Below are 27,735 nucleotides of genomic sequence, written 5' to 3' on the forward strand. Positions count from 1 at the left end.
TTTTTATTATTATTATTTGTGCTATAATGAAAACTAAATGTAGAATTTAAAATAGATTTGAAGTGAATATTGACAAATAATAATAGAAAATTACGCATAATTATTATTTATTATAAACGTGTAAAATTTAGGGTGACCATAAATTTTAATATAAAAAGTATTTATTAAGAATAGATTTTTCATAAGACTTAAGATGAATTAAATTTACTTTGTCTATTTATTTTTATTTGACGCGTAATTCACTTGACATCTAGTAATGCCTCATCTCATGCTGTCGTTTTCCGTTGCTAATCTTGTATCGGTCTCACAAAGAAACTACGAGAAGCGATTTTCAATAGATATGGAAGATTGGCAGGTTAATGTCGGATAAAGTACGTGTCTGATATGAATTACTTGAAATAAAAAACTACTTGACCTCGTATGACCTGAAATATGTCTAATAATTTTTACTTACATTTCTTCTGAGAATTATAAGTAAAATTATTAGAACAGATCTTTATCAACGCTATAGAACTCAAAGGAATGATTGTTAGAATATTTGTCTATTTGTCTGTGAGTTTGTACACGCTAATCTTAGAAACGGCTTCGCCGATTTAGGCGCAGTTTTCACTAAAATATTGTGGTAAGCAATATTTAACAGTAACTATTGTTTCATATCAAATAGTGTTATTAGTGATAGGTTATATGAGAAATTGACATTATAAGAGATTTTGCTTTCTATTGTAAGATGTTCTGTCATTTTTTGACAGAACTTAAAGACTGTAACAGTAGATTTTTACTAACGATTATTTGTAACTAGCTGTCGCCCTTGAATCCGTCAGCATGAAATTAATAAATCTTAATTAGTAGCCTATTTGTTCTTACAGACTATGTTCTACATCTGACAAATTACATCAAGATCCATTAAGTCATTCCGGAGATACCTTCCAACAAACATACAATCATTTAAACTTTCGCATTTATATTAATAAGATAGTTGCCGCGTATAAAGTTAAATACTTATTAGATCCGTCATTAATTTGGTACAGTATGTTGCTATGGCCACACGATGCCCTCTATCCAGGACACATAAGCAGTGACCTTGGTGTAAACTCCGGGCAGACCGACTGTACCACAACCGCTGCCGAATGACGTCACACCAATAACTGTGTACATACAGTTTATGTGCGGATTCTTCACTTGTAGAGGTCCTCCACTGTCGCCCTGTATCAGTGGAAATACTGCGTGCATAATGTAACTTTTTTAAGATTAAAGATGCCATCTTTGTGTTGATGTATAGTGTTTGGTACATCAATAATCCAAAACAAGTGTAGACTGTTTATTAATATTTATATTGAAGTGTGAGCGTTGTAAAAGGTAAGGGGGTAATAAGAGGTGAAGTGTCGCAGAATATCAGGGGTAATTAAATTTCAGAGAGCGGTAAAAGGTGAAGGTTTATTAAATGTATAGTACAAGATGAGGTAGTAAATGGTGAGGGGTGGTAAAAAGCTATGAAAAAAAGAAAAAAGATCTTTACATCGGTTTATGGATTAAGAGTTAAAATTGATTCAAGTTTCAATATTGATTTTCTTAGATGAATTTGTGATTCAAGTTTTACAGATTCGATTACCAAATCAAGTATTTAATGTAAAAATTGTCTGGTTGCTATAGCAACGTGTCTGTCAAACTCACCTGACACGTATCTTTGGACTGATACTTGTCCCCGTAGCAGATCTGTGTGTTAGCGTCAAAGCCTCGCTCCAGTTTCCTCTGCGGACGATGTGAAGATGAACATTCCCGCTCCGAGAACTTGGTCAATGTTACCTTGAAAATGTTAACACAAAATTTTAAATAGAAATGACCACAATCTATATATCTATATATATAAAAGAAAGTCGTGTTAGTTACACTATTTATAACTCAAGAACGGCTGAATCGATTTGACTGAAAATTGGTGGGCAGGTAGCTTAGAACCAGGAAATGGACATAGGATAATTTTTACCCCGTTTTCTATTTTTTTTTATTCTGCGCGGACGGAGTCGCGGGTAAAAGCTAGTATATATAAAAGAAAGTCGTGTTAGTTACACTATTTATAACTCAAGATAGGTCGAACTGATTTAGCTGAAAATTGATGGAGAGGTAGCTTAGAACTAGGAGACGGACATAGGAACTTTTTTATCTTGTGTGCATTTTTTTTATTCCGCGCGGACGGAGTCGCGGATAAAAGCTAGTTCGTTATAAAAAAACCGCTTTTAAATCAATTAAGTCAAACTTATGGATCATCTAATACCTTCTCTAGTAGATCAGAGTTGTCTCCCTTGTTGCGTGTGGCGCCCCAGCCCGTGGCAACTGCTTTCTCATCAGACACAGTGTCCACAGGAAGACATGCCGGCACCGCCTCATGACTTAACTTCATTCTGAAATTAATAATTATGCTAATTGCTAACACCCGCCATTCCAGGATAGTTAAAGTTGTGAGGTTGATGAAAGGATATAAGATGTGAGGTAAAAAAGATGTCAGAAAATAAAAGGTAAAGGGACTGTAAAGGCAAGGAGTGGTATAAAAATGTGAAAGACAAAATATGAGATGTAGAAGTTTAGAGGTGGTAATAGGTCAGGTGTTGCAATAGTTCGGGGGTAGTTAAATTTATGACCGCCAACCTTCGTTAGTCGGAAAGACACCACAAGAAGAAGAAGAAGAATTCTGAAGGGGTTAAAATGTGGGAGAGTTAAAAATGAAGGGTAATAAAAGATCATCATCATCATCAGTTCCCTATACGTCCCCACCGAGGGGCTCGGAGCCTACCCCAATTTAGGGGTGACTATGTCATATTCAACTATAGCCCAGTGCGAGTTGACTTCACACAGCTCGGATCCAGCGAACTACCGGCCCATTGCCATAACCCCTTTGTTCTCCAAGATAATGGAGTCTTGCATTAATTGCCAGCTTATGAGGTACCTGGAGGAGCACCAGCTCATAAGCGATCGCCAGTACGGTTTCCGTCAACGTCGCTCTGCTGGTGATCTTTTAGCGTACCTCACTCACAGATGGGCTGAAGCCATTGAGAACAAAGGGGAGGCCCTAGCGGTCAGCTTGGACGTAGCGAAGGCCTTCGATCGGGTGTGGCATAAAGGGCTTCTTTCGAAGCTTTCTTCCTATGGGCTTCCCGAGAGACTATTGGCCTGGATTGCCAGCTTTTTGGAGGGTCGGAGCATCAGAGTCGTTGTAGACGGTGCATGCTCAGACCCTAAACCAATTAATGCTGGCGTACCACAGGGCTGTGTACTGTCGCCCACTCTCTTTCTTCTGCATATCAATGACTTGTTACATCATAGTAACGTCCATTGTTATGCAGACGATAGTACGGGCGACGCTTTGTACACGGCCCGAGCTAATGTTTCTCGGGATAGCGTCATCGAGTACCGGAATAAACTTGTGTCCGAACTGGAGACCCTTCTGGGTAATATCTCTGATTGGGGGCGACAAAACCTTGTCGAATTCAACCCCAAAAAGACACAAGTTTGCGCGTTTTCCGCCAAAAAAGAACCCTTTGTCGTCAACCTTAGCTTTGAGAACACTCCCCTGGTTGCCTCAGCCAACATTGGTATCCTCGGCGTTGACATATCGAGTGACGTCCAATTCCGTGGTCATCTGGAAGGGAAGGCCAAGCTGGCCTCTAAGAAGCTTGGTGTCCTAGGGAGAGCGAAGCAGTATTTCACGCCAGCCCATCGCTTACAGTTATACAAAGCGCAGGTTCGGCCACATATGGAATACTGCTCGCATCTCTGGGCTGGAGCTCCTAAATACCAGCTTCTTCCTTTTGATCGCGTGCAACGACGTGCCACTCGAATCGTCAATGACCGGGGTCTTACCGACTGGCTTGACTCACTGGCTTTGCGAAGGGACGTCAGTTCCCTTTGTATCTTCTACCGCCTTTACCACGGGGAGTGTTCCGAAGAATTGTTTGGAACCATACCTGCCGCCGAGTTCCGTCATCGCACGAGTCGACAGAGCGCCAAATTTCATCGCTACCATCTCGATGGGTGGCATTCCACAACGACGAGGTTTTCACGAAACTTTTTACCTCGCACAGCCGCGTTGTGGAATACTCTGTCCTCGGCGGTATTTCCAAACAGTTACGACTTAGGGACCTTCAAGAAAAGAGCGTATACCTTCCTTAAAGGCCGGCAACGCATCTGCGATTCTTCTGGCGTTGCGGATGTCCATGGGCGTCGGATCAAATAATTCTCGGTCCGTTGCTCGTTTGCCCCCTTCTCCTATAAAAAAAAAAAAAAAAAAAAAAAACATATCATTGAATTTCTTCTCAGATATGTGCAGCATCACGATGTTTTCCTTCACTGTAAGAATGTCAGATAAATGTACATATGTAAATCGAAAAACACATTGGTACATGGCGGGATTCGAACCCAGGATCTGCAGATTGCAAGTCAAGTGCTTAACCCCTGAGCCATCGACGCTCTTATAATAAAAGATATGTGGTAATAAATGGTGACGGGAAGTAAAGTGGTGTCCAGATAATGTAGCACTATACTCACTCTATTGCAGTCTTCAGTAGTGCGATATCATTATATTTGGATGGTGATTTATATTCTGGATGTTTAATTATATTTTGTATCTTGTAGAGTTGGCTGTTGTCAAGTTGTCTCTTATCTAGAACTCCTAAACGTGCATAACTTACAAGTCTGAAACAATATTGCGTAGTTAAATATAAAAAATCCTACAGAATCTATGAGAAAAAGAGTCGAATTCTTGCTGAAACCCTCATTTAAGTTCATCTACGTCAGATGAAAGTAGCAACCTTATCCTTGTATCCACCAAAGTTGATGTACCTTTAGCTTTGACACACATTTTATGACACTTCTTTGCACATCTTTATGGGTTTAAGTATACATACACGCGATTTGAAGAAGTACAATGTCCAGCGGTGAGAATGTACCATTCACTGATGAGGGTACCGCCGCAATCCCACGTCGCTTCTGCTGGACTACTTCCGAAGCCGAGTAGAACCTGTATTGGATACATCTTTGGAACCTGTTCTTATTGTCACACGTAGACATGCGTGCGTTTATTGGGACAGATACTTAAATACTCTGAAGACGGTAGTAACGAGTCTGCTGCAACCGCAACAACAGCAAGGCGACACATAGCAAGTAATTGTTGTACGCATCGATTAATATTTTATGACTAACCTAGCTAAAAAAAACTTATTAAGTAGTCTATGTTTTCTTTAAGACTTTGTTCTATATCTGTGCTAGATTTTATCCATATCCGTTGAGCCGTTTCCGAGATATCTTGTAACAAACATCCATCCATCTGAACATTCACATCTATCTATATATATAAAAGAAAGTCGTGTTAGTTACACTATTTATAACTCAAGATCGGTCGAACTGATTTAGTTGAAAATTGATGGGGAGGTAGCTTAGAACTAGGAGACGGACATAGGAACTTTTTTATCTTGTGTGCATTTTTTTTTATTCCGCGCGGACGGAGTCGCGGGTAAAAGCTAGTTTATAACATTAATAAGATTTGCAGTTTTAACTCGACATTCGCGTTCCATTATTCAATGACCAAACTCCAAATGGTTTACCATATGAGGAAACTCTCTCTTAGCAGCATCTGATCCACCAACAATGAGAGCGTCGGTGTTATGATGACAGCGACGAGCGCGCACCATGCCCGAGTACCCTGACCCCTTAACACACGGGTATACCAACTGCTCCTGGTAGTCTATGCATTCTGAAAGAGGACGAGTTTCATAGAAAAGTGAGGCAGCAATCGCTGTTTACTTAAGTCTGAAACTAGCAGCTATTTTCTAGTTAGTGTACTACTAAATAGTGTTTTATGTTTTTCTGTTTGCTGTGGCTGTAAATGATTTTGGTTAATTTTTAATTTTAATTAATTAAAAAGCACTCATAACGCACAATGCAACTATTTACGAAAATTTAATATTGTTACTTTTTTTTCATCATCAACCTGCCCTTATCCCTATGTAGGGTCGGCACAGTATGTACTCCTCCATACATCTCTATCAGCCGTCATATCTGAATTTACCCCCTTCTTACGAATATCCTCTTTCACACAATCCATCCATACTTTCTTTGGTCTTCCTCTACCTTTATAGCCATCCACATTCAATCTCATTACTTTTTTGTTTATATGATTACTTAATATTGTTACTTTTTTTAATTATTAAAAATGATGTTAAGTTACGTACTATCCCAAGCTTTTCTGCCAGTTTTGCGCGAAGTTAACTCTGGTGACACAGCAGGACATCCATTTTGATTAACTTGAGGAGTTGTCCTGCAATATTAAATATACTAAGTAGTAAGTCCCACTAGATAAAACAGACTACAATCTTACTAATATTATAAATGCGAATGTTTGGATGAATGGATATTTGTTTGAAGGTATCTCCGGAACGGCTTAACGGATCTCGATGAAATTCGACATAGATGTAGATCATAATTTGGAAGAATACATAGGCTATTTATTATGTTTTTTAAAGCCTCACGGACGAAGTTGCGGGCGTCAGCTAGTATGTTTATAAAGAAGTGTTACTGTAGTCGAAAACCCTTGTAATATAATAAAAATTCTACCCTATTTGTGTTTTGAATGACAGACTATTAAACATACCATATATTTCCTTCGATTTTTTTTTAAAAGGAATATAAAATGTCATCGTTTACGCAACTCGCTGCTACTAGGTATCGTAGGTGTTATTTTGTAAGAAGAGGTGTGGTTTGTCTCGTTGCAAAGAACAAGTCAATATTTTTCTAAGTGGAACACCGCGAAGGCATCTGACTGTATATGAGTGCAGTAGACACTCACTTTAAGTTTATTATTTTATAACATACCGTTGTGTTGCTATTGTTCTGTCAGTGGTTGTCGGTTGGTATCGAGAGATGGCGCAGCAAACCAATCTCTTTCTACGTCCATTCGGACAATCCTGGTTTCAAAAACGAAAACATCAAGTACTCGACAAATGGAAATATTACAAAGAGAACAATTTAGAAACTAAAAAGATTACCCTGTGAGTTTCCACTGTCGAACTGTTTGGATAAAAACATATTGTCCTATCGCATTGTATTTATAAAATTAAAGACAAGAATATCTTTTAACACGAGCGTTACGGCACTAGTATTCCACATTTTTATTTAGTTAACTTTTTTGTAATTCCACGAATTTAATAAATAAAAAAACAATAATAAGACAACTAATAGATTTACCGGTAAATTTACAGATGATTGACATTTTCTTGGAGTCGTACAAACGCCTTTGTACTCATTATAGTAACATTGAGAACCTGTAAATAAAACAAAAAGTAAATTAAATACCCGCGGGTTGACGGAGCATTACCCTGTTAAACAAATAAAAAATAAAGTCATTTGAATTAATAGCAAAGTAAAAATTTTATACCCTGGAAAATAATGTCTCGAAAATATTTGCCAACGAGTACCTAAATGTTGTGGTCGGTCATCAACGTTATATTGAGAGTCGAAATAAAACTCACCTTCAGAAAATTGCGCCTTAATACGTACAATAAAACACATAAAAAATAAACAAATAAAAACTCTACTTAACATTACGCAATTAAGCATAAAGCACAAAATAAGAAAAACAAAATACGGTACACTAAAAAAAGATACTGTGAAATTTATGGTTGCCCTAACGAGTCAAAAAGTGGTGTAAAAATTAAATGTGGATTTAAAAATAGAATGCGTATTCCGGCGCCGATACATCAAAAACAATAACTAACAAATTTTTACGTTTCTTTTAATTATAAATGAAGATTAATCTACATTTTTATCAATTTGTATTCAATATGTTTAATTACTAAAACCATTAGATTGTTCCCTTTACACTGCAGTTTTATAACACGTAAACAAATTACGAACTTCGTAGAAATAACGGCAGAGATATTTACAAAATAAATATGTATAAAATATTATCAATTGTTTTATTTATTAATGTTAAAGCTAATATATTGTTGGTTGTCTTAACATCGACAGTTATTTAAAATTTATTGAGAAAATTGTGACGTAAGAACATTAAATTGTCTGTGAAATCAATAAAATGTCGTATATTTTTTAATATTACTTATTGTTCTAGAATTTACTATGTAATAAATATTAAATTGAATGTAAGGATTAAAATGACAATGGAAAGATAATTTAATATTCTTTATAATGTTTTTAGTAAATTAAACTGAATAAAATATTTTTGACAATGTCTTAGGGAAAGTAAAGCGAGCGATAAAACAAAGCTGTAAGTCAGTTCTTTACCGTTACTTTATTTTTTATATTGATTTAGACCAGTGTTTCCCAACCTTTTTGGATCCATGTCCCATTTTCAAGATGAACATGACTATTGCCCCCTTAAAAATTTTGTTTAGAAATAAATTTCTCTCGAGGCCTAAATTTACAATGTTAGAGAAATAATTAAATACTACTTTTGGCTGACTAGACCAATTTCATATAAAATTTTTAAACACGAAAACACATATAAATAGTTTAAATGTAACGGATTTTTGTCTCTAAAAAGTTTTTATGTACTTTTTTACTCTAAATTTTAGAAGGTGTCATGTGTGCATGGCTACTTCGTCCTGATTGGTAGCAATTGGTACAACCAAATGTCTTTATTGGGTATTTCTTAAACTTTTCATCTTTTTATTTTACTAATATTATAAATGCGAAAGTTCGGATGTATGAATGTAATAGAGATCTCAATGAATTTTGTCACAGATGTAGAACATAGTCTGGTAGAACGCAAAGGCTATTTACTAAGTTTGTTTGTTCGCGCGAACGAAGTCGCTGGCAAAAGCTATTCAAAGTATAAAACAGAAGAGAAATAAAACAAAAATTTGATGGTTAATGAATAATTTTTATTTGAAAATAACTGAAAAACAAACATATGCTCCAAACATATATTTTCTAGGATAAACTTACAATAAAATAAATCTTAGAATTATACAAACTAAATTGGAGAAAATCACATTTTTTACAGCCTACGAATTTGTACAACTGACATTTAACAGTGTTGCAAGGATTAAATGCTGAAAAAAACTACTAAATTGGTAGATATCTTTGATTATATGTTAAGAATAAATTTAAATAGTGGAGAAATTCTAAGGATTTTTAGTTTTTATTAGTTAATTATTTAGACAACCTTCTGCAGGTATTCATCAAAGAGATACAAGGCAAGGGAAAGATCTTGTCCGTTATTGGCTAAGATGAACTTCTTGAGGTCAGCAGTGTGGCCGGCAAGGTTCCTGATGGTGTCAGCTTGCTTCTCAACAAACTCCTCTTCCAAGTATTGAGCGATCTGGAGACAAAAGGCATAGATTATAAAATTCACTTCTAATTTAAGAACAGGATTGTTGCCATCGGTGCAGTGGGAATTTATATAAGCTGACAAGGTTTATAAATAGCAACCCTAAAAAATTTATGTCTATGGTATCCCTTTGTTCAAGTCTTTAACGTCGTTTGATAAACGATGAAATGAGTTAAAAAAATTACTTGTTCAAGCTATTCATGTGGACAAAACTGGAAAACAAAGCAATGCTAAATAACAAACAGTTTGACAGAGATTTATTGTTTACTGTTAATCAATATTGCCATATAAAATTTTTTAATTTCTACTATTTTCAATATATTTCAAAAATACCATACCTCAGGATCATGTGTATGAGGGCTGTTCCTTGTAGCTTCACGGTGAATGTAGAAGGCTCTTTCAGCGAGCTCCTTCTGTGTGTCCAGAGCTTTAGCAAGAGACTCCAACTCGTGCAGTTCTACTGTGTAGTTCTTGTCTGTCTTCTCTTCTTGTGTGCTGCGACGGGCAAAGTCCATTGTGTCACCTGTTAAATACGTCTTACGTTGAATCTCCACTGTCATTTAATAATATTGCTATCTTTATCATTTTATTATGGAAAAAAAAGGAATAGAAATAATGTTCATATACAAGACGACATATTTAAATTAACTATCAACTGATAAACTCAATAAAGAGATTTTCCAATGCTACATGAATAAAAACGTAAATTATGTCAGTTTTTCAAGGAAAATGTAATTTGTTTCGAGTTATTTTTATGGTAACACTTTTTTAAATTTGCTTTTTTTTACTTTTTTAGGCTTACTTACGAATTACTTTATTGTTATCTGGACTAAATATTTGTTTAAACCCTCACCTCTCTTGGTAATATGCTTGATAAGTTCAATGCTCTTCTCCCAAGCTTCATCGGACAACTTTCTGAACAGTTTACTGAAGCCAGCGCGATTTGTCTGGTAGTTATTATAGTAGGAAGCTGATAGAAGATACTCGTATGATCTTTCTAGATGGAGATTAGCGTACGCCTGCATCTCAGTTGCGACGTTGCCGTGCCGGCCGTAGTTACCAAATACCGCATTACACCTAGGTAGAGCTGGTAGGAATTGGTAGAAAATTAATAAATATTTCTAAAATGGTTACAATAAAAATTTTAACTTTAAAATATGTCCGAGTTATGTGAAAATAAAAAATAAATTACAACCACGATAACTCATTGAATTAAATGGTAGAAATTATAAGCTTTCACATGGCAATACTGAGTGCCAAAGATTCCTTTTATTCCTTTTTTTTTTGGAGGTTGTTATTGTCATTGGCTTTGATTATTTTTATATTTATATCTGTGTTTTCACATGATGCATTATTATCATAGTCAAATGATTGACAGATTATATTGCAATCGATTGAAATTTCTAACATCATCATCAGGTCACTATATGTCCCCAACGAGGGGCTCGGAGCCTACCCTAAGTTAGGGGTGACTAGGTCATAGTCAACCACGCTGGTACAGTGCGGGTTTGTTGACTTTACACATATTTATGTTGATGTTTTCCTTCACCATAAGAACGTCGAATAAATGGACATTTATGTAAATCGAAAAAAAAACATTGGAATATAGCGGGCTTCGAACCCAGGACCTGCAGATTGCAAGTCAAGTGCTTAACACCTGAGCCACCAATGTATAAAAATAACGATGAAAACAATGATTCAACTCTTTTTAATGTAGATTGGATGGATTGATGTCTTTAAACAAATATTGATACTTACCAAGGCTGTTAGAAGCTTGTCCACAATCCATAGAGACATCCTGGTAGCAGGTGTCAGCAGCGAACGCGCCAGACGCGAGCATGCACGCGAGCAAGAACGCAAACATCTTCATTGTTCTATAACAATTGTAATAACATAAATCAACCAATCACATGAAAAGAGTTACACTTTTAAAAATATATAAGACTAGCTGTCGCCCGCGATTTCGTCTGCGCGAATTAAAAAAAACGTAATAATTAGCCTATGTGTTCCTCCAGATTATGTTCTACATCTGTGCCTAATTTCATCAAAATATGTTGAGCCGTTTCGGAGATATCTTCTAACAAACATCGATTTTCATACAAACATTCACAAAGAAGTAAGATAAGATAGAATTTTATTTTGGATCAGTTGCAATAAGAGGTTCGAAGTTACATATGTAACTACAATTCTTTCTTAATATGAAAATAAAGTAACCAGGCTAGTTATTTGAACATTTTAAATTCTATAAGAGGGATGACTTGTTCTATAGAAAAAAATCTGTAATGCTGCCTCTATTTGAAGTAATTGCTAGATTAAAACAAAATTTTTAACAACCATTGCTTTTACTTCTATAAAAGTAATTTAAATTATGTTGAAAGCAGTATGTTATAAAAAATAAAGATATGTAATGTAAAACCTACATTGTCAGATTTATCATATTACAATAGCCATTTGGAATTATTTAAGCTTGTATTTGTTATTTAATTAATACCTAAACCCTTCTTAGATGTATAGTGCCATAATTTAATTTTGACAAAAGAAATGGAAATTAAAAAAAAAAAAACAAATGAACATAATTACAAAGAACAGCGATTTATCTTCTTAATTGATTTACAAAAGGATTACTGGCAATTGAAACAATTAAAAAAGATTTAAAAAAATAATCTATGATAAGAAAAAACGTAGAGCACTTTTGAAGACAGACACATCAAGTTTATTTTTTTCTCGTTAATAATCAACAAAGAAAACAATGTTTATGCATATTAAAATGAATATCATAAAGTCTAGAACAATCAATCTTGGCATAATACCTAAATCCAAAAATACCCGCAATTAATAAAGTCGCAGTAATAATCAATACGCTATTTATTAGTAGAAGTTTTTGTACAATTTGACACAACGGAAGCATTGGTAATAAAAAACCTAACTCACCAGAATTATTTAACAAATGCAGAGAAAGACGAAAAAGTAGTTCCGTCGAAAGAGCAGCCTTTACACACACTGGCGCAGAAGGCGACTTTCAACACAAAGAGCTCGATTAAACTGATAAATATCCCGAGACGGGACAAAATCAAATGTATTATTTATCACTTATTTTTCCGCGTAGTCGATGAGTGACAGTGTGCGCGATTACAAAGGTAAAGTATTATTGTCGTGTCGTCATCTGAAGTTGGTGATTTTAAGTTAGTGTAGCCAGTTTTCATTTAATATTTTCCATTTTATTCTAGAAATTATCAAAAAAATCTCTTTTACCGCAAATAAAACAATACGTACTTACTTATTCACGAACAATAAAGTCGAATGTGTATTAAATTGTAGTAAACACTTAACGTTAATACTTTTAACAAGAGCGAAGTGCTTCCTTTAAAGTACGGTAAAACTTTGTGATGGTATCTCTAAATCCCTGCCCCGCACCGATTCCCTCTACCAACGACCTATCAATGACGTATATCCCTCCTTGTCATCAAAAATTCAAGGTTTTGTGTTCCAAACCATTACGACATATTTCATCAAATTCGCTGATTTTAAGTATTTTATACGACTAGAAAGCAAAACGCATTTACAAAAGCCTTATCTCAGCCACTCAATTGTCATATGAAGGTGGATAACTTGCAAATAAGCAATTTGAGAACAAAAATATTCCACGCACTCGGAACACAAAACCTTGTCCGGGCTTTGCTTCATCATCTATCTCATTCCCGCATCGTATGTCATTTACTCCGAAGCGCCTGTCAACACGACATGCTTTTGTTATCGCTGCGTAGTGAATATTATTCTCGTATAATCTAAACCTTCTGCAGGAATAGCCCTTGTTTTTCATTTATTAGTGTTAAGAGAAGTCGCCTTCTGCACCAGTGAGTGTAAAGGCTAGACTTTCACAAGGTTTCGTACGTTGCGGTTCTGCTGAAAATCTTTTTCTGTCGTCAAAGTATCTGTGATTTTTTGTAGATTTAAAATGAAGGCTGTAATTTTCGCCGTCGTTGCCCTACTGGCTGTTTGCATCCCCATCTCTGCGAAACAATGTAAGTATTCTATTTTTAAAATTTTCTTTTTCTTTTTTGTCTATTGCGTATGGAACGGTGTCGAAGATCGAAGCGGATGACTTTGATTTCAAACAAAATTTTAATACCTTTGTCTTAAAGTCGACTTTGCCTTGTTTCTATTGATTTTGTTTTACCCTCATTTGTTTGGGTTATGATATATCGGAAGGGAACCCTATAATCATTATGTAATAACCAATGACAAAGCAATATTACAAACTTTTTAATTTTTTTTTTAATTTCATAATCTTTAAATAAATACGGATATTGTACATTACTCTGTGCAAATCACCTTGTTCTAATAGCTGTCCAAAAATATACATATTTTTAGAGATCTTAATCAGATTATGAGTGTTTTTTTTTATTTTAACCTTATTTAAGTTCTTTGTTCATCTCACTAAATAAAGTTTAAATATTCAACTAGTGAGCTATGGTTTCTTTTATAGTTAAACAAAACTTCATCAATAAGATTAATTACACAACAATGAACAAATGTTTTTAAAAATGAGAGCTAAAAATAAAATTTATAGTCATATTAATTGTTAGTGTTATTTAATATCACACATGTTTTTTTTTATATTACTGATATGATTAGCAAATAACATCAAAACAAGGAAGTATTTAAATTACAGATAAGCAAATCTAAAAAAAAACTCAGAAAGAGACTAAAGATACATGAGTTTAAATACTATAGATAGTCTTTCATACAATTTTAACATATGATTTTCTAAATGTAATTTTTACTGTAAATTAATATACTGAGGGAATTTCTACAAACAAAGGGCCTTTAAAAGGCTTTTTGGCCTCACTTTTGTGCTCTGGATTAAGTATCTATTGCTAATAACTGCTTGAGATCCATTTCAAATCGTTGACAGAAATTTAAAAATAATAAATGCCCATAGTTAATGATATTTAAAAGTAACAGAGTTATTTGAGTACAGTAGGACTGTCATAAAAAAAAATATTATCTCAAAATTTTCAAAGTGAAGAAATGGGATAACAAATGTTTGTGTAAATATATGTTACTCTAATGAGGGTAGATTATAAAGTTTTTCATATCATATCTTTATTAAGTAATCTTACTTATATTATAAATGTGAAATTTTAAATGGATGGATATTTGTATGTATCTCTAAAATAGCACAACAGATCTTGATGAAATTTGTCATAGATGTAGAACATAGTGTGGAAGAAAACATAGGCTAATAATTAAGTTTTTTTAATTCCGCGCTGAGTCGCGGTCAACAGCTATATAATTTTATAATGTTGTCATAAAATTATTTAATACAGATTTTATTTAATTTATATATGTTTAAAAAGCCAAGTATTTCACATAACAAAAAATATATCATTTAATTTTAAAGTATCAGGTAGTTACTTGAATGGTATTATTTATAGCAGTTGTTGACGACTTCGTACGTTCGGAATTTAAAAATAAATCTATTAATTAGTATAACCTATGCCTATGTCACCTGTGGATAATGTACCTTCCCAACACTGAAAGAATTTTTCAAATCTATTCAGTAGTTTCGGAGCATATTCAATGCAAAGAAACAATCAAATCCTCTCAATTTCCTCTTTATAGTATTAGTTTAGTTCATACATTCATAGTACAAGTTGAATATTTAATTAATTTTATATATTATACAAATAAAAGCAGACATTGTAAAGTGGAGATGAAAATATAGTTGACTAGCTGTTCTTCCAGACTATGTTCTACATCATCATCAGCTCACTATATGTTCCCACTGAGGAGCTTGGAACCTACCACAAGTTAGTAGTGACTAGGCCATAGTAAACCATGCTGGCCCAGTGCGGGTTGGTTAACTTCACACATATAGTTGCATCACGATGTTTTCCTTCACAGTAAGAACGTCGGATAAATGTACATATGTAAATCGACAATCGAAAAACACATTGGTACATGGCGGGATTCGAATCTAGTATCTGCTGATTGCAAATCAAGTGTTTAACCACTGACCAACCGACGCTCATCAGATAGTATGTTCTACATCTGTGCCAAATTTCATCTAAGTCAGTTGAGCTGTTCTGGTGATACCTTATATCAAATATCCATGCATTCATCCAAACATTTGCATTTATATTAGTAAGATAATTACGATATGTTCTTCACATACTAAAAAACCAGTTATGCTTTAGGGAAATAACCTAAGTTTATGTAAGTAGGAAAATGAAATCAAAATAATGTCATACATGGGTAAAGTCCCTTCACTGAATGTTACATACTTGGGGAGGTACCAGAAATGTAACAAATACTAGTATTAAAACTAGTTCTATCAACCTTCAAAACTAAAAGGTAATAAATTGTACTTTGAAATATTAAATTTGACTGACAGCGGATATAAAAATATAAATATTTGTAGCTTATGTGTTATTCCATGCTGTAATTTCTCTCCATATTCCAAATTTCATCCAGCTGTTGTGGAGTTACATGATAAAAATCCATCCAAATTTTCGCATTTATAATACATATATTAGTAAGATTCTTGGCAGATTTGTTAATACAATTAAGCTTTAAAGTAAGATGTCAGGCTTATAACAGTTAAATTAATTTCAACCCATTATGTAGTCTGTATTAAATTTTGTCACTGTTTTTGTTAGGGAATTAGAGAGATGGCAATGTCGTTGATATAAAATGCAAGACTCGCTGTAAAAAATAATAGAAATCATTACGAAATAAAGTACTAATTTTTAACCTTAAAATGTCTACTTCATATCATTTTCGTCTTCAATAACATAGAAACAATTGACAAAAGCCGATAAAAAATACGTGTCCTTTTATCATCCACTTGAGATGTCTCTTCAGGTTGCAGATAAAAAAAGATCAATTGATGTTTATGTTGAGTAATTTTTTTTCTCTCTGATAAACAAGACAAAGGCTTTCAATCTTTACAGCCAGGATAAAGAACTTCTTTGTTTGCTTAATATTTAAAAGATTGTAATTCACAAAAACTTTATGCCAATAGAACTGGATAAAAAGTAATAAATTAACATAATAAAGTAAAAGATAGGCAGAACACTTGTAATCGAAAGGAATAGGCAGTAATTCCAGAAGACAGAGATTTGGTACAGATTTCTCGTTCTTTGTATATATTTGTCTTGTTCTACTAATACATTCTCTTTCTACCATATGATTCATCGTTACATTATCATTTATTTTCCATCTTTGTTAATTTTATTTACAGCTAAAAGTATTGATTTTAGCAACATGCCTAGAAATATATTTATATGTACATAAATAATTGGAACAATAGATTAAAAATTAAACAATGTGTGCAGTGCGATGTTGCGTCGTCGAGTTGGCGGCCATTTTGTTTTGCACATTGACCCTTGGCAGTGTAAATAAACATGATACATTTTAATCATTGTAATGTCGACGTATTGGCATCAATAACTAATTACATTTTAACGATTGCAACAACTAATTATATTCGTTGAAATCGAAAACGAAGGCATAACTAACAAATGAGAAAATATTGAAAGGTTTTAAATCTGTTATATTAAAAATAAAACAGATTAAAAACCTTTCTTAGTATTCCGTCGTCAACTTTTTTTTAATCTTTCGACTGAGAGTTTTTTTTTATTCTTGGAAATATCAACGAAAAAAGAACACCTACGTTTTAACATTCCATGAACAGGTTTTTGACGCTTAGATTTTTTTTCACAAAAAGGATATTTCAAGCTTCATAAGATTTGACGCAGTTTTTTTTTATTTCCCTGCTATTCCCCAGGCAATGTAAACCCGGTGAACATTCCAAAGGGCTGGATAACAATGCAGCAGAGCTGTCGCGGCAGCATGCGGCGTCAGATTCAGACTGAAGTTGGCGCATCGCTGCAGTATCTGGCTATGGGAGCCCACTTCTCTAGGGATGGTGTAAGTGACATTATCACTCTTTATAATAGAAAGTCGTAAACGACCAAGCAGCTAAAATAGTGACAGCTACCTGAAGATAAATCAAAAAGATGTTGATGCGTCGCCTTGACAGAGGAGAGGACAACGAAAAACAGGACATCTTCCCATCCATTCTATATTAGGAATAAAATATAAGGAATAAAATATAGGAAGGGTAAAAGCTGTAGAATTTATTCTTTAACATACGCATATGACAAAGCGCGAATATTACTAATTGAACGAATTCAATTTTTAAATTGATATAAATTTTCGTTTTGGTGGTGGGCTAGCTTTCGCCAGCGTGTTTAAATGACAAAGCTAAGGCCTAGTCACCTCTAATGTGGGTAAGCTCCGAGCCACTCAATGGTGACATATATGTGGGGAATAGGATTAAAATACTTTGGATGCAATGACACCTTTATTTCAACTTAACACAACTTTAATAAAATGATTGAGCACAACTATAAACAACATACCCAAAGACCGCCATACCAACGAGAAAGAGATTGTTCATAGAGTATGTCTGTCAACACGTCAAAGAGAAAAAGTATTGTGAAAATTGTTTAATACCTAATTTAAAGTCACACATATATGAGCGACACAATTTTCACCTTTCCAGATTAATAGGCCAGGTTTCGCGAAGTTATTCTTCGACGCGGCGTCCGAGGAAAGGGAGCATGCGATGAAGTTAATCGATTACTTGCTAATGAGAGGTGAATTGGAAACTGACGTCACTTCGCTGATACAGATTAGGGTGAGTTAATTTTATGACTGGCTGTACTTTAATGCTTTCATGTCAAAACCTTGAATTTATACGTGTTTTTCGTCTTTGAAACTATCAAGTTCACACATTAAAAAATGTCTGCGGTTACTTGCAAGAGTTAATCGAGCTTTCTATCTTATTTATACCTTAATATTTTTTTTTCTGTCGTAGGCCCCTGAACGTAAATCATGGGAGAGTGGTGTGGACGCGCTGGAGCACGCTCTGAAGATGGAGACCGAGGTGACGAAGAGCATTCGCTCTGTCATCATTGCCTGCGAGTCCGATCCCAAGTTCAACGACTACCATGTAAGTTAATTGCAAACATAGACAAACTTGTCTTTTTGTAACCAAAGTTTTTTTTAAACCATAGATAATGAAATCTTTTTTTGATAAAGACAAACAAAGGAATGATCACCATTTTTATGGAATTTTTGCTAGCTTTGAAGGAAATTATTTTGTCAAATTACAAAAGGTTAAAAACTTCCCACCCTATTCATTCAAGGAAAAGATGGGAAAGGGAAGTGGATTTGATGGAGGAGGGGATGCATAGCAGGAGGATATATCCTCTTTCTGTGCATCCTCTGACGACTAAAAGTTGGCAACGCATATGCAATTACGGATATCTATGGGCAGCGATCGCTTTTTAAGCGTATTCAGGTGGCCGTTTGCTCGTTTGCCACCTTATGATATAAAAAAAACCATTAAATTGCTCGCATAGTTTTATAACTGAAATACAGCGAATTTAGAAATAATTTTCTTTTGAAATCGCTACCAAATAACAAGATATTTTTTTGGATATATTCTGGAGAGACTTGCCTACTGAGTGGGTACCCTTATGACTTATGACACTCGGATGAAGAATACAAATCAAATTACACAAATAAAAATCGGTTCAGTCATAATGGAGTTATGAATGTTTTTTTTATTATATCATAATTGGCAAACAAGCAAACTGCCACCTGGATTCGCCGAAATAGCGAGGCGACCGTTGCCCATAGACATCCACAAATGCAGATGTGTTGCCTACCTTTAATTAACGGAGAAGAGGATGCACAGAAAGAGGATATTTCTCCTTCCTATGCGTCTCCTCTTCCGACAAATCCACTTCCTCTTCCCATCCTTTCCTATAAAGAAAAGGATGGGAAGGGAAAGAGGACTAAAATTATGCCTCCTGTACCACACTCATCAGACTGTATATGGAATTACTTCCACTTGACGTCTGTCTTCTGTGTGGTTGTGGTATTTCACTGAACGAGGACAATTCGTGCATCCAACAAATATTGTTGTTGCGGGATCTATTACTGTTAAATGTTTCATTACACCATCCTATGTCACTCGGGTATTATAGATTTAAAATATAACTAGCTTTATTATTAATTAAATTACACAGCTTGTGGACTACCTGACTGGTGAATTCTTGGAAGAGCAATACAAGGGCCAGAGAGACCTCGCGGGCAAAGCGTCTACACTCAAGAAGATGCTCGACCGTCACTCCTCACTTGGAGAATTCCTTTTCGATAAGAAACTCCTTGGAATGGATATTTAAAAAAATATATTATCTAAGATAAAAATTAAATTCATCATTTAATAAAAAATGTTTTTTTATATTCTTGCAACACCATTTGTCTATGTTTAGAAAACTCAATATCTTTAATACCTTTGCCTTTTCATCTCTAAAAAAAATTAAAAACAACGCATACATTTTCAATTAGTATGAAACGCATTTAGACATTGTAATGTACAAAAAAACAATTAATTAGACTTGTAAGTAGTGTTTAACTCCACTATTATGTGATATGAATAAGTAATGTAGAAAGTAGCCATCTTTTTTCAATGTCAATTTTGGCGCGTCTTTATCTGTCAGTTAAAGACGCTTATATTTATTGTTATAAAAATTATCCCCAAACTTTTGTAGTTATTTCGGATTGAGTTTTTGTTTATCTTTTTTTCTTATAATAAATTATAATCATGTAATATTGTGGTTTTATTTTTAATGATAATAAAAAAATTCCTCATAACCTATAAAAAGTTTTCTTATGTAGTAACACATATTTAAAGAACCATAGATAAATAAGCACAAAAGAGAGACGAAAGAAACCCCCGAAAAACATTTTGTTGGGATAATTGTCCTAAGTTTTGTCAGAACACAAAATAACTTTTGAAAAATCGACTCACGAACGTCAAATTTGTATGAAAAGCACTCCATTTATAGGTTATCCTATATCTATAGAAGAAATCACCATATCCAATATAGCGTTTGAATAAAAAATAATAAATTGATTGAATAATTATACTTGTTAATTAGATATCAAATAAATCTTTAACAGCTTTCCTATTCAACTTAACACCTTCGACTTTAGGTAGATTATCAACGAATTTTATACCACCGTCCATACTGATCGATGTCAACTGAAAATAAAAAATCTTACTAATATTATTAACCTAGAGGAGGGCGTCAAGGGGCCCAAAAAATGGGGGCGTTGAAAAATAATTGATTTTCAAAGGGGGCAGTAAAAGAAATAGTATTAGTATAAATATTAGTAGTAATAGTATGGATGGATGGATGGATGTTTGAAGGTATCTCTGGAACGGCTCAACGGATCTTGATGAAATTTGGCATAGATGAAGAACATCGTCTGGAAGAACACATAGGCTACTTATTAAGTTTTTTTAAATTCGCGGACACAATCGCGGGCGACACCTAGTAAAATAAAAAATATCTTGTCATATCCTTGTGAAATTTTAACAGGAGGACTCTAGTAAGTAATTTATTGCTGTTTATAAAGTCTGATATGTTTTTAGTATGATATACCTGTTCAGTCACAAAGGTCATAAGTTCCTCTGCAGTGACGTCATCCGCTATTACCGCTGCGGCGGGAACTTCGCCATATTGTCTATGCTCAATTGCTACCACACAAGCTTCTCTAACTCCTGGATACTGTAGGAGTACTGCTTCTATCTCATTTGGAGACATCTGGATTATAATAGAAACATGTCTGTTCCAAGGAAATTTTTAACAGTCGCTGCACGAAAGTGCAATACAGCCACCCTGTGTGCCAGAGGACAAAGATTGGAAAGGGGATGTGTATTTGGCTGGGTAGGGTAACTTATAGGAAGAGGAAATACTTTTCCTATACGTTCCCTTTTTTGTTGATTAAAAGAAGGCAACATTTTAACTTGCAGATGTCTCCGCGCTTTCACTACCTTACAGGTGACCGCTTGTTTGTTTGCCAACGTACATATGAAAACTACGGTATATATTAACTACAGAAGTGACGTTTTGAACTCGAAAAAGCAAAGAGATTAAACTGTAATATCTTACTTCTTACTAATATTATAAATACGAAAGTTTGAATGTATGGATGGATGTTTGTTTGAAGTTATCTCCGGAACGGCTCAACGGATCTTGATGAAATGTGGCGTAGATGTAGAGCATATTCTGAAAGAACGCATAGGCTACTAATTAAGTTTATTTTTGTAATTGTTCTTAAAGGGATTCGAAGAAAAAAGCTAGTTAGTAATAAAACAACTACCGTGGCTCCTTTATACTTGATGATGTCTTTTATTCTATGAGTGATGTAGAAGTACAGATCTTCATCGTAGTATCCAATGTCGCCGGATTTAAAGAAACCTTCCCCATCTAAATAATTTCGTGATAAGTCCCCTAAATAACCTGTTAAAAATATTGTACCGTTAGTTCCTAATGTATAATTAAACTGTCTATCGCCCGCAACCCAGTCTGCGTCTGCGTGGAATTAAAAAAAAAACGTAATAAGTAGTCTATGTGTTCCTCCAGACTATTTTCTACATCTGTGCCAAATTACCAAGATCCGTTGAGTCGTTCCGGAGATACCTTCAAATAAACATCCATCCATCTAAACATTAACATTTATAATATAAATGTGAAAGTTTGGATGGATGGATGTTTATTTGCAGGTAATAGCTGAAAGGATCTGGATGAAATTTCACACAGATTCTTTTAAGATCTATAGATTACTGTCTGGAATAGATTCCATATAAAAAGCCAGTGTTACTAATATAAAAGTTTAGATGTATGGATGGATGGATGTTTGTTTGAAGATGTCTCCAGAACGGCTCAACAGATCTCGATAATAGGCATAGATGTAGAACCTAGTATGGAAGAACACATAGACTACTTATTTTTTTAAATTCCGCGCGGACAGAATTGCCGTCGACAGCTAGTATTATAATAAAGTAATGGTTCGATTTTTTTAAGAGGCTAAGCTAAGCTTTATTGTGAAATGAATCTGTCAAAAATTACACCAAAAGTACAGATTTCAACAAAATATTTTTATCAAAACTTTTCCTTCTCATAGTTATGTTCGGACACATTTTATTTTATTTCATATATTTTTTTTTTAATATTCACCTGGCATCAAAGATGGCGTCTTAAAGCATATTTCCCCTGTCTCATTCGGTCCTACAGGTTCACCTGTCTTAATATCTACCACCTAGAAATATTTTAACTATAAACGATAAAACAATGTTATGTTTCTGCTCAGAAAACCGATAGAAATGTTTTCTTTGTCTTGAAAGAAAATGAATGGGACAACAACATACACAGTGCCGGCGTTAGGGTAGGGCGGGGTTTAGCGACCGCCCAGGGCACAGTCTCACATAACCTTGTTAAATCCCATCCCTAAAGGCATAGTAAAAAATAGGATGCAGTAGACATCTCGCCCACTCCGACATAGGACTATATAACGTTGGCCGTTGGTTTATGAGACCAAAATCTCTGTATAACATGTCCTCATCCTTCTCCATCTTTGTTAAAACAGAGATAACAACATGTTTTAAAAGGGCACAAACCCTTTTGTCTCAGAGACACCAAGATAAAACAGTTATTTAAAATTAATATGTAATACAAGTGCAGTGGATTTGTCAACATCCGTTGTCAAATCTTTAAGTTAAACAATACGTTTTAAATTAAAATCTTCATAATGAATTAAAAAAAAACTAACTACGTTAAAATTATTAAAAATTACTAAACAAACTCTAATCTTACTTCATACGAATATTATAAATGCGAAAGATTAGATGGATGTTTGTTTGAAGGTATCTCAAGAACCGCTCAACGGATCTTGATGAAATTTGGCACAGATGTCGAACATAGTCTGGAACAACACATAGGCTACTTATTAAGTTTTTTTTTTATTTCCTTACGGACGGAGTCGCGGGCGACAACTAGTAAAATATAATTCCGAAAACGTACCTTAATAACAACTCCTGGGTTGACACAACCAACGCTCCCTGGTTTGGGACCTTTAGGTGTGTTTAAATCATCACACAAACAACCAGCTTCTGTCATACCGTACATTTGGGAGACTTGTTTGAGTTTTGGGAACCTATAGAAAAGTTTGTACTATTTATTTTTTTATTTTATTTAAAGTTTTAGCAGAGTTAAAATATAGCATATTGCTGCAATGTCGGGAGGTGCAACACGACCACAATTTAGGAAAGAATCGAAAGGGTAGGGGACATAAAAAGGGAAATATTGTCTTTCTGTATGTCCTTTAAAAGTAGGAAATGCAAAAGTAAGCATTGAAACAATAAAATAAAAAAATCATAGACAAGTGTTAAAAGTACTCTCAACGTAAAAACTAACTTACTTCTCCTTAGCAGTTTTCACTAAATCTGCATCTATCGGAGTGCTTGTAGACATCATACAAATTAATGAAGATACGTCATAATTTTTTAGGTTAGAATTGACGAGGTCTCTGATTGTGGTAGGAACAACTTGTATGAAGCTAACCTGTTAATTAAACACATTTATTTACATTACAATAATACATTATTCCTTTAGTAATATAGTCTATATACGACATAATGTTGTGAATGTTTTGAATGTTGTCTTTACAGTAATATCGTTAGCTTTTAGATATCCCCATTGAAGGGCAAATACGGTGCCACTTAACCCTAAGCACACATCGCATAAATTCCTTCCCGGGTATGTGCAGGTTGCAACGCAATGTCCACGATAAGAAAGATTTACCCTTCACTACATAAGCTATAGACGTTCTTACGGTGAAGGAAAACATCGTGATGCAACCTGCACATATCTGAGAAGAAATTCAATGATATGTGTGAAGTCAACCAACCCGCACTTGGCCAGCGTGGTTGACTATGGCCTAGTCACCCCGAACTTGGGGTAGGCTCCGAGCCCCTCGGTGGGGACGTATAGTGAGCTGATGATGATGATGATGACATAACCTATGTAATAATTTTACGTAAATTCTAACCTTGTAATCCTGAATTGCTTGTAAATAGTCAGTGATCTGATCTCTTGTGTAGACCACAGTAGCACCTACCAGCAATGTCCCAATTGTGTGATTTAGTCCGTATGTATAATACCATTCTCTTGTACTCAGCATCATTGTTTTTGTGAATCGACTGTGGAAAGAATTCTACTTAATAATTAAAAAATCAAAAATGTACTCTAATACTGAAGGGCGACCGCACGAGGCACTGGATAAAAGGGCACAAGGCTGCGAATTACACACACTCACGTAACTCCAATCCCGCAAAAGACATGGTAAAAAAAGCACCGTAGAAATCTCGCCCAGGGCGCTGGTAGCCCTTAATCCGGCTCTGCATTCTCGTCGATTTCTGTTGCTCTTAATATCGCTCTTTCTTAGTATCCAACTAATTTTGACGATATGAGTCCTTAGACGACCCAAAACGGTATTAAATCATAGTACAAACAGATGATAAATATAACTATTTTTATATATATTTGGCTAATACACAGTTATATAAACCCATCGTGGGTTTGTCCAGACACTTTGTTACTACGCTATGAAATGTAACACAAGATAAGCTTAGATTTTTTTTAACAGCAACTGAGATCGCGCCTAAACTTTAGATTACGTAGCGTCAAGTTGGCGGCTGCAATTTATATGGCGAACAGAGTTATATTTAAGGACTTACTAGCCAAAGTTAAAAGCCTTTGCCCATTTTTTAAATAAAACTATCAAAGTTACGTCATATGTAATGGAAAATCTAACCTAAAATAAGATTATATTTATTCAATAACTAAAAATCAACGAGTTTCCGCAACTTTTAACTTTGGCTAGTAAGTCCTTAGATATAGCTCTGTTCGCCATAAAAGTTACAGCCACCACATTGACGGTACGTAATCTAAAGTTTAACCGAGATCGCTCATATATGTTACTAGCTGTCACCCGCGACTCCGTCCGCGCGCAGTTAAAAAAAAATGGGGGGGGGGGGGGTTATGATAAATAGATGTTGGCCGATTCTCAGACCTACTGAATATGCTCAAAAATTTCATGAGAATCGGTCAAGCCGTTTCGGAGGAGTATGGCAACGAAAACTGTGACACGAGAATTTTATATATTAGATATAAAGGGTGCACATCGGTTTTAGAATTGTTTAGTTAGGGTATGACTAAGATGAATGTGGTAATCACCTGTTACAAAGTCCATGTTGATGACAAAGAATGTAATTAAGGTGGGTAAGTGGTACGGCTTTTGGTTGTCCCGTCGTGCCGGAGGAATACAATATCAATGCTGTATCACACCAACCGTTTACTGGTGTTGCTAAAAAATCTTTAAAAAAACAATTAAAATGGTACTATATATCTTACTAATATTATAAATGCGAATGTTTAGATGGATGGACGGATGGATGGATGTTTGTTTGAACGTATCTCCGGAACGGCGGAACGGATCTTGATGAAATTTCGCAAAGATATAGAATATAGTCTAGAAGAATACATAGGCTACTTATTAATTTTTCTTTTTAGTTCCGCGCGGATGGAGTCGCGGGCGACAGCTAGTATATATGTGTAACAAATCGTGTCGAAATGTGACGCGTTAATTTTTGTAATCCTACTGCGGTCAAATAATCAATTTAAATAGAATTAGGACAAATAAAATAAAATGTTGTTTGTATTTGTAAAAGTACCTTCCAATGGTGCATGCTCCGTCAGAAAGTCCTTAAAGAGTGTAACTCCAACCAAAGGCTTTTCTCCATACACAATAATTTTCTTCAATGTTGCCACAGACTTGAAAGTTTCGTCGTGTATTTTATATACAGTAGACGAACAAAATATTATTCTAGGCCTTGACATATTTATACGATAGAGAATTGAAGCTGGAAGAATTATGTAGTTCAGTTTTTTATTAACTAAAATAAAATCTGTACTATCGCTTATAATCTAAATTTTAAAAATTAAATTCAATGACATATCAAAGCATGGAAACAATCCAAATTTTTTAAGGTGGTAAACTAGGAAGTAGGCAATTTATTTCGCTTAAATAACGAATTGCCGCTACACATAGACATCAAGTTAAAAAGTTACAGATGTGTTGATTTAAATGGAGAGGAGAGGTGACTTATAGAAACAGGATTTTTTTTTTATATTGAAAAAGTTAGCGCTTGACCACGATCTTATTATTATTAGGATATTTCCTTGTTCCATACATTCCCTCCATCAAATCAATTAACCCTTTCCATTCTTTCCCAATAATGAAGGGAAAGAGGACTAGATAACGTGGAAATACTTCGCAGTAGATAATTACTATCTGTGCAGTCGTGATGAGACATACTGCTACGGATCACTATTTAATTACAAATTAATTTAATTTACTAAAATATCTAATTTTATTTCTCTTACCATTCTTACAACTTATATCGGCAGTAGTGAATGTAGCTCCAATGCACAATACTCCTATCATTGTTGGTATAAACTCCATTCTTTTTTCGGAGCAAATACAGATCACATCTCCTTTTCCCACTCCTATGCGAGATAGGGATAATGCTATATCCACTGACATCTGAGCCATCTCTCCGTAAGACATTTCAGCGCCAGAATATGCATCTAACTGCGGTAACAAGTGATTAATTTTAAAACTGCTACCTCCCTTCCCCGATTCCGCACCTCTTCTGTCATATCAGAAGTGCCCTTCCTGGTGACGTCCCGTCCCGTGAAAATCTTGTAAACACGGGTGCGCCCGGCCCGCGAGTTGATTTTTCGGTAGCGCTTATTTTTTGTGACCGTAATAAACTTTACTGACCGCAGAAACAAATTACCCTCCGTCGAGAAAAAAAATACTTACCAAAGCAATCTCTTCCTTAAATAATTTAAACTTCTCCAACATTAGAATACCGAAGTGAACATGAGCCGGCACCATCGTCGCATTTGAGCCGTACACATATTTTTTATTTCGTAGCATTATTTTTTTATATTAACCTTCAACAAGGAATACCATAGACAACAAAAAAAAAATTAAAAATAATACTGTCAAACGTATAAATGGCGCTGCTTTCACACGTAGATAAAATGAAAACCGTACATAAAATGTAACTGATAACTTTTGAAGGGACTTATATAATATCCGAAAGTAATATATTAAATAAAGCAATAAAACAAAAACTTTGTTTTAACATCTGATTACATATTAGTGTTATTATACAGATGTCCGGGAAATATGTTTACAACGGAATACCACGGAAACCTTGGTTGAAAATATGATTCAACCCAAAGTTGGATAGTTAAGACATAGTTAAATATCTCTGAAAGTTATTTAATATATTTTATTCATATTATAACTATGGCCTTTATATGTCAAACTATAACTTTTTATGCGACAAATCTGTATATATAAAAGAAAGTAGTGTTAGTTACACTATTTATAACTCAAGA

At 34.6% G+C, this 27,735-nt stretch overlaps 4 protein-coding genes and 1 long non-coding RNA gene across 5 annotated transcripts; 1 reads left to right on the forward strand and 4 right to left on the reverse strand.

The window, feature by feature from the left end:
- Window positions 1-1,035: 1,035 nt before the first annotated feature.
- Window positions 1,036-5,918, reverse strand: LOC106708122 (serine protease snake). Its single transcript, XM_045684873.1, has 7 exons — window positions 5,915-5,918; window positions 5,592-5,740; window positions 4,896-5,008; window positions 4,537-4,683; window positions 2,270-2,396; window positions 1,672-1,803; window positions 1,036-1,203 (listed from the first exon to the last, which is right to left on the reverse strand). The coding sequence occupies exons 1-7, from the start codon at window positions 5,916-5,918 to the stop codon at window positions 1,036-1,038; spliced, it is 840 nt and encodes a 279-aa protein (XP_045540829.1).
- Window positions 5,919-6,226: 308 nt separating this feature from the next.
- On the reverse strand, window positions 6,227-7,302 carry LOC106708143. Its single transcript, XR_006756533.1, has 3 exons — window positions 7,231-7,302; window positions 6,859-6,950; window positions 6,227-6,304 (listed from the first exon to the last, which is right to left on the reverse strand). It is a non-coding gene; the product is annotated as an uncharacterized LOC106708143 (long non-coding RNA).
- Window positions 7,303-9,019: 1,717 nt separating this feature from the next.
- LOC106708135 (ferritin, lower subunit) lies at window positions 9,020-12,469 on the reverse strand. The gene is made up of 5 exons (XM_014499602.2): window positions 12,266-12,469; window positions 11,093-11,208; window positions 10,188-10,421; window positions 9,673-9,857; window positions 9,020-9,325 (listed from the first exon to the last, which is right to left on the reverse strand). Exons 2-5 carry the CDS (start codon window positions 11,202-11,204, stop codon window positions 9,161-9,163), a joined length of 696 nt encoding a protein of 231 aa, XP_014355088.2. The 5' UTR covers window positions 11,205-11,208; window positions 12,266-12,469; the 3' UTR covers window positions 9,020-9,160.
- A 570-nt stretch (window positions 12,470-13,039) lies between these two features.
- Window positions 13,040-20,024, forward strand: LOC106708136 (ferritin subunit). Its single transcript, XM_014499603.2, has 5 exons — window positions 13,040-13,356; window positions 17,127-17,269; window positions 17,907-18,041; window positions 18,222-18,356; window positions 19,441-20,024. Exons 1-5 carry the CDS (start codon window positions 13,290-13,292, stop codon window positions 19,594-19,596), a joined length of 636 nt encoding a protein of 211 aa, XP_014355089.2. The 5' UTR covers window positions 13,040-13,289; the 3' UTR covers window positions 19,597-20,024.
- Window positions 20,025-20,351: 327 nt separating this feature from the next.
- On the reverse strand, window positions 20,352-27,223 carry LOC106708124 (4-coumarate--CoA ligase 1). The gene is made up of 10 exons (XM_045684875.1): window positions 27,149-27,223; window positions 26,707-26,914; window positions 25,498-25,642; window positions 24,311-24,461; window positions 23,681-23,823; window positions 23,284-23,416; window positions 22,441-22,522; window positions 21,584-21,795; window positions 20,863-21,024; window positions 20,352-20,459 (listed from the first exon to the last, which is right to left on the reverse strand). The coding sequence occupies exons 1-10, from the start codon at window positions 27,221-27,223 to the stop codon at window positions 20,352-20,354; spliced, it is 1,419 nt and encodes a 472-aa protein (XP_045540831.1).
- Window positions 27,224-27,735: the final 512 nt, after the last annotated feature.

The sequence above is a fragment of the Papilio machaon genome, chromosome 28, assembly GCF_912999745.1.
Source record: "Papilio machaon chromosome 28, ilPapMach1.1, whole genome shotgun sequence".
NCBI lineage: Eukaryota > Metazoa > Arthropoda > Insecta > Lepidoptera > Papilionidae > Papilio > Papilio machaon.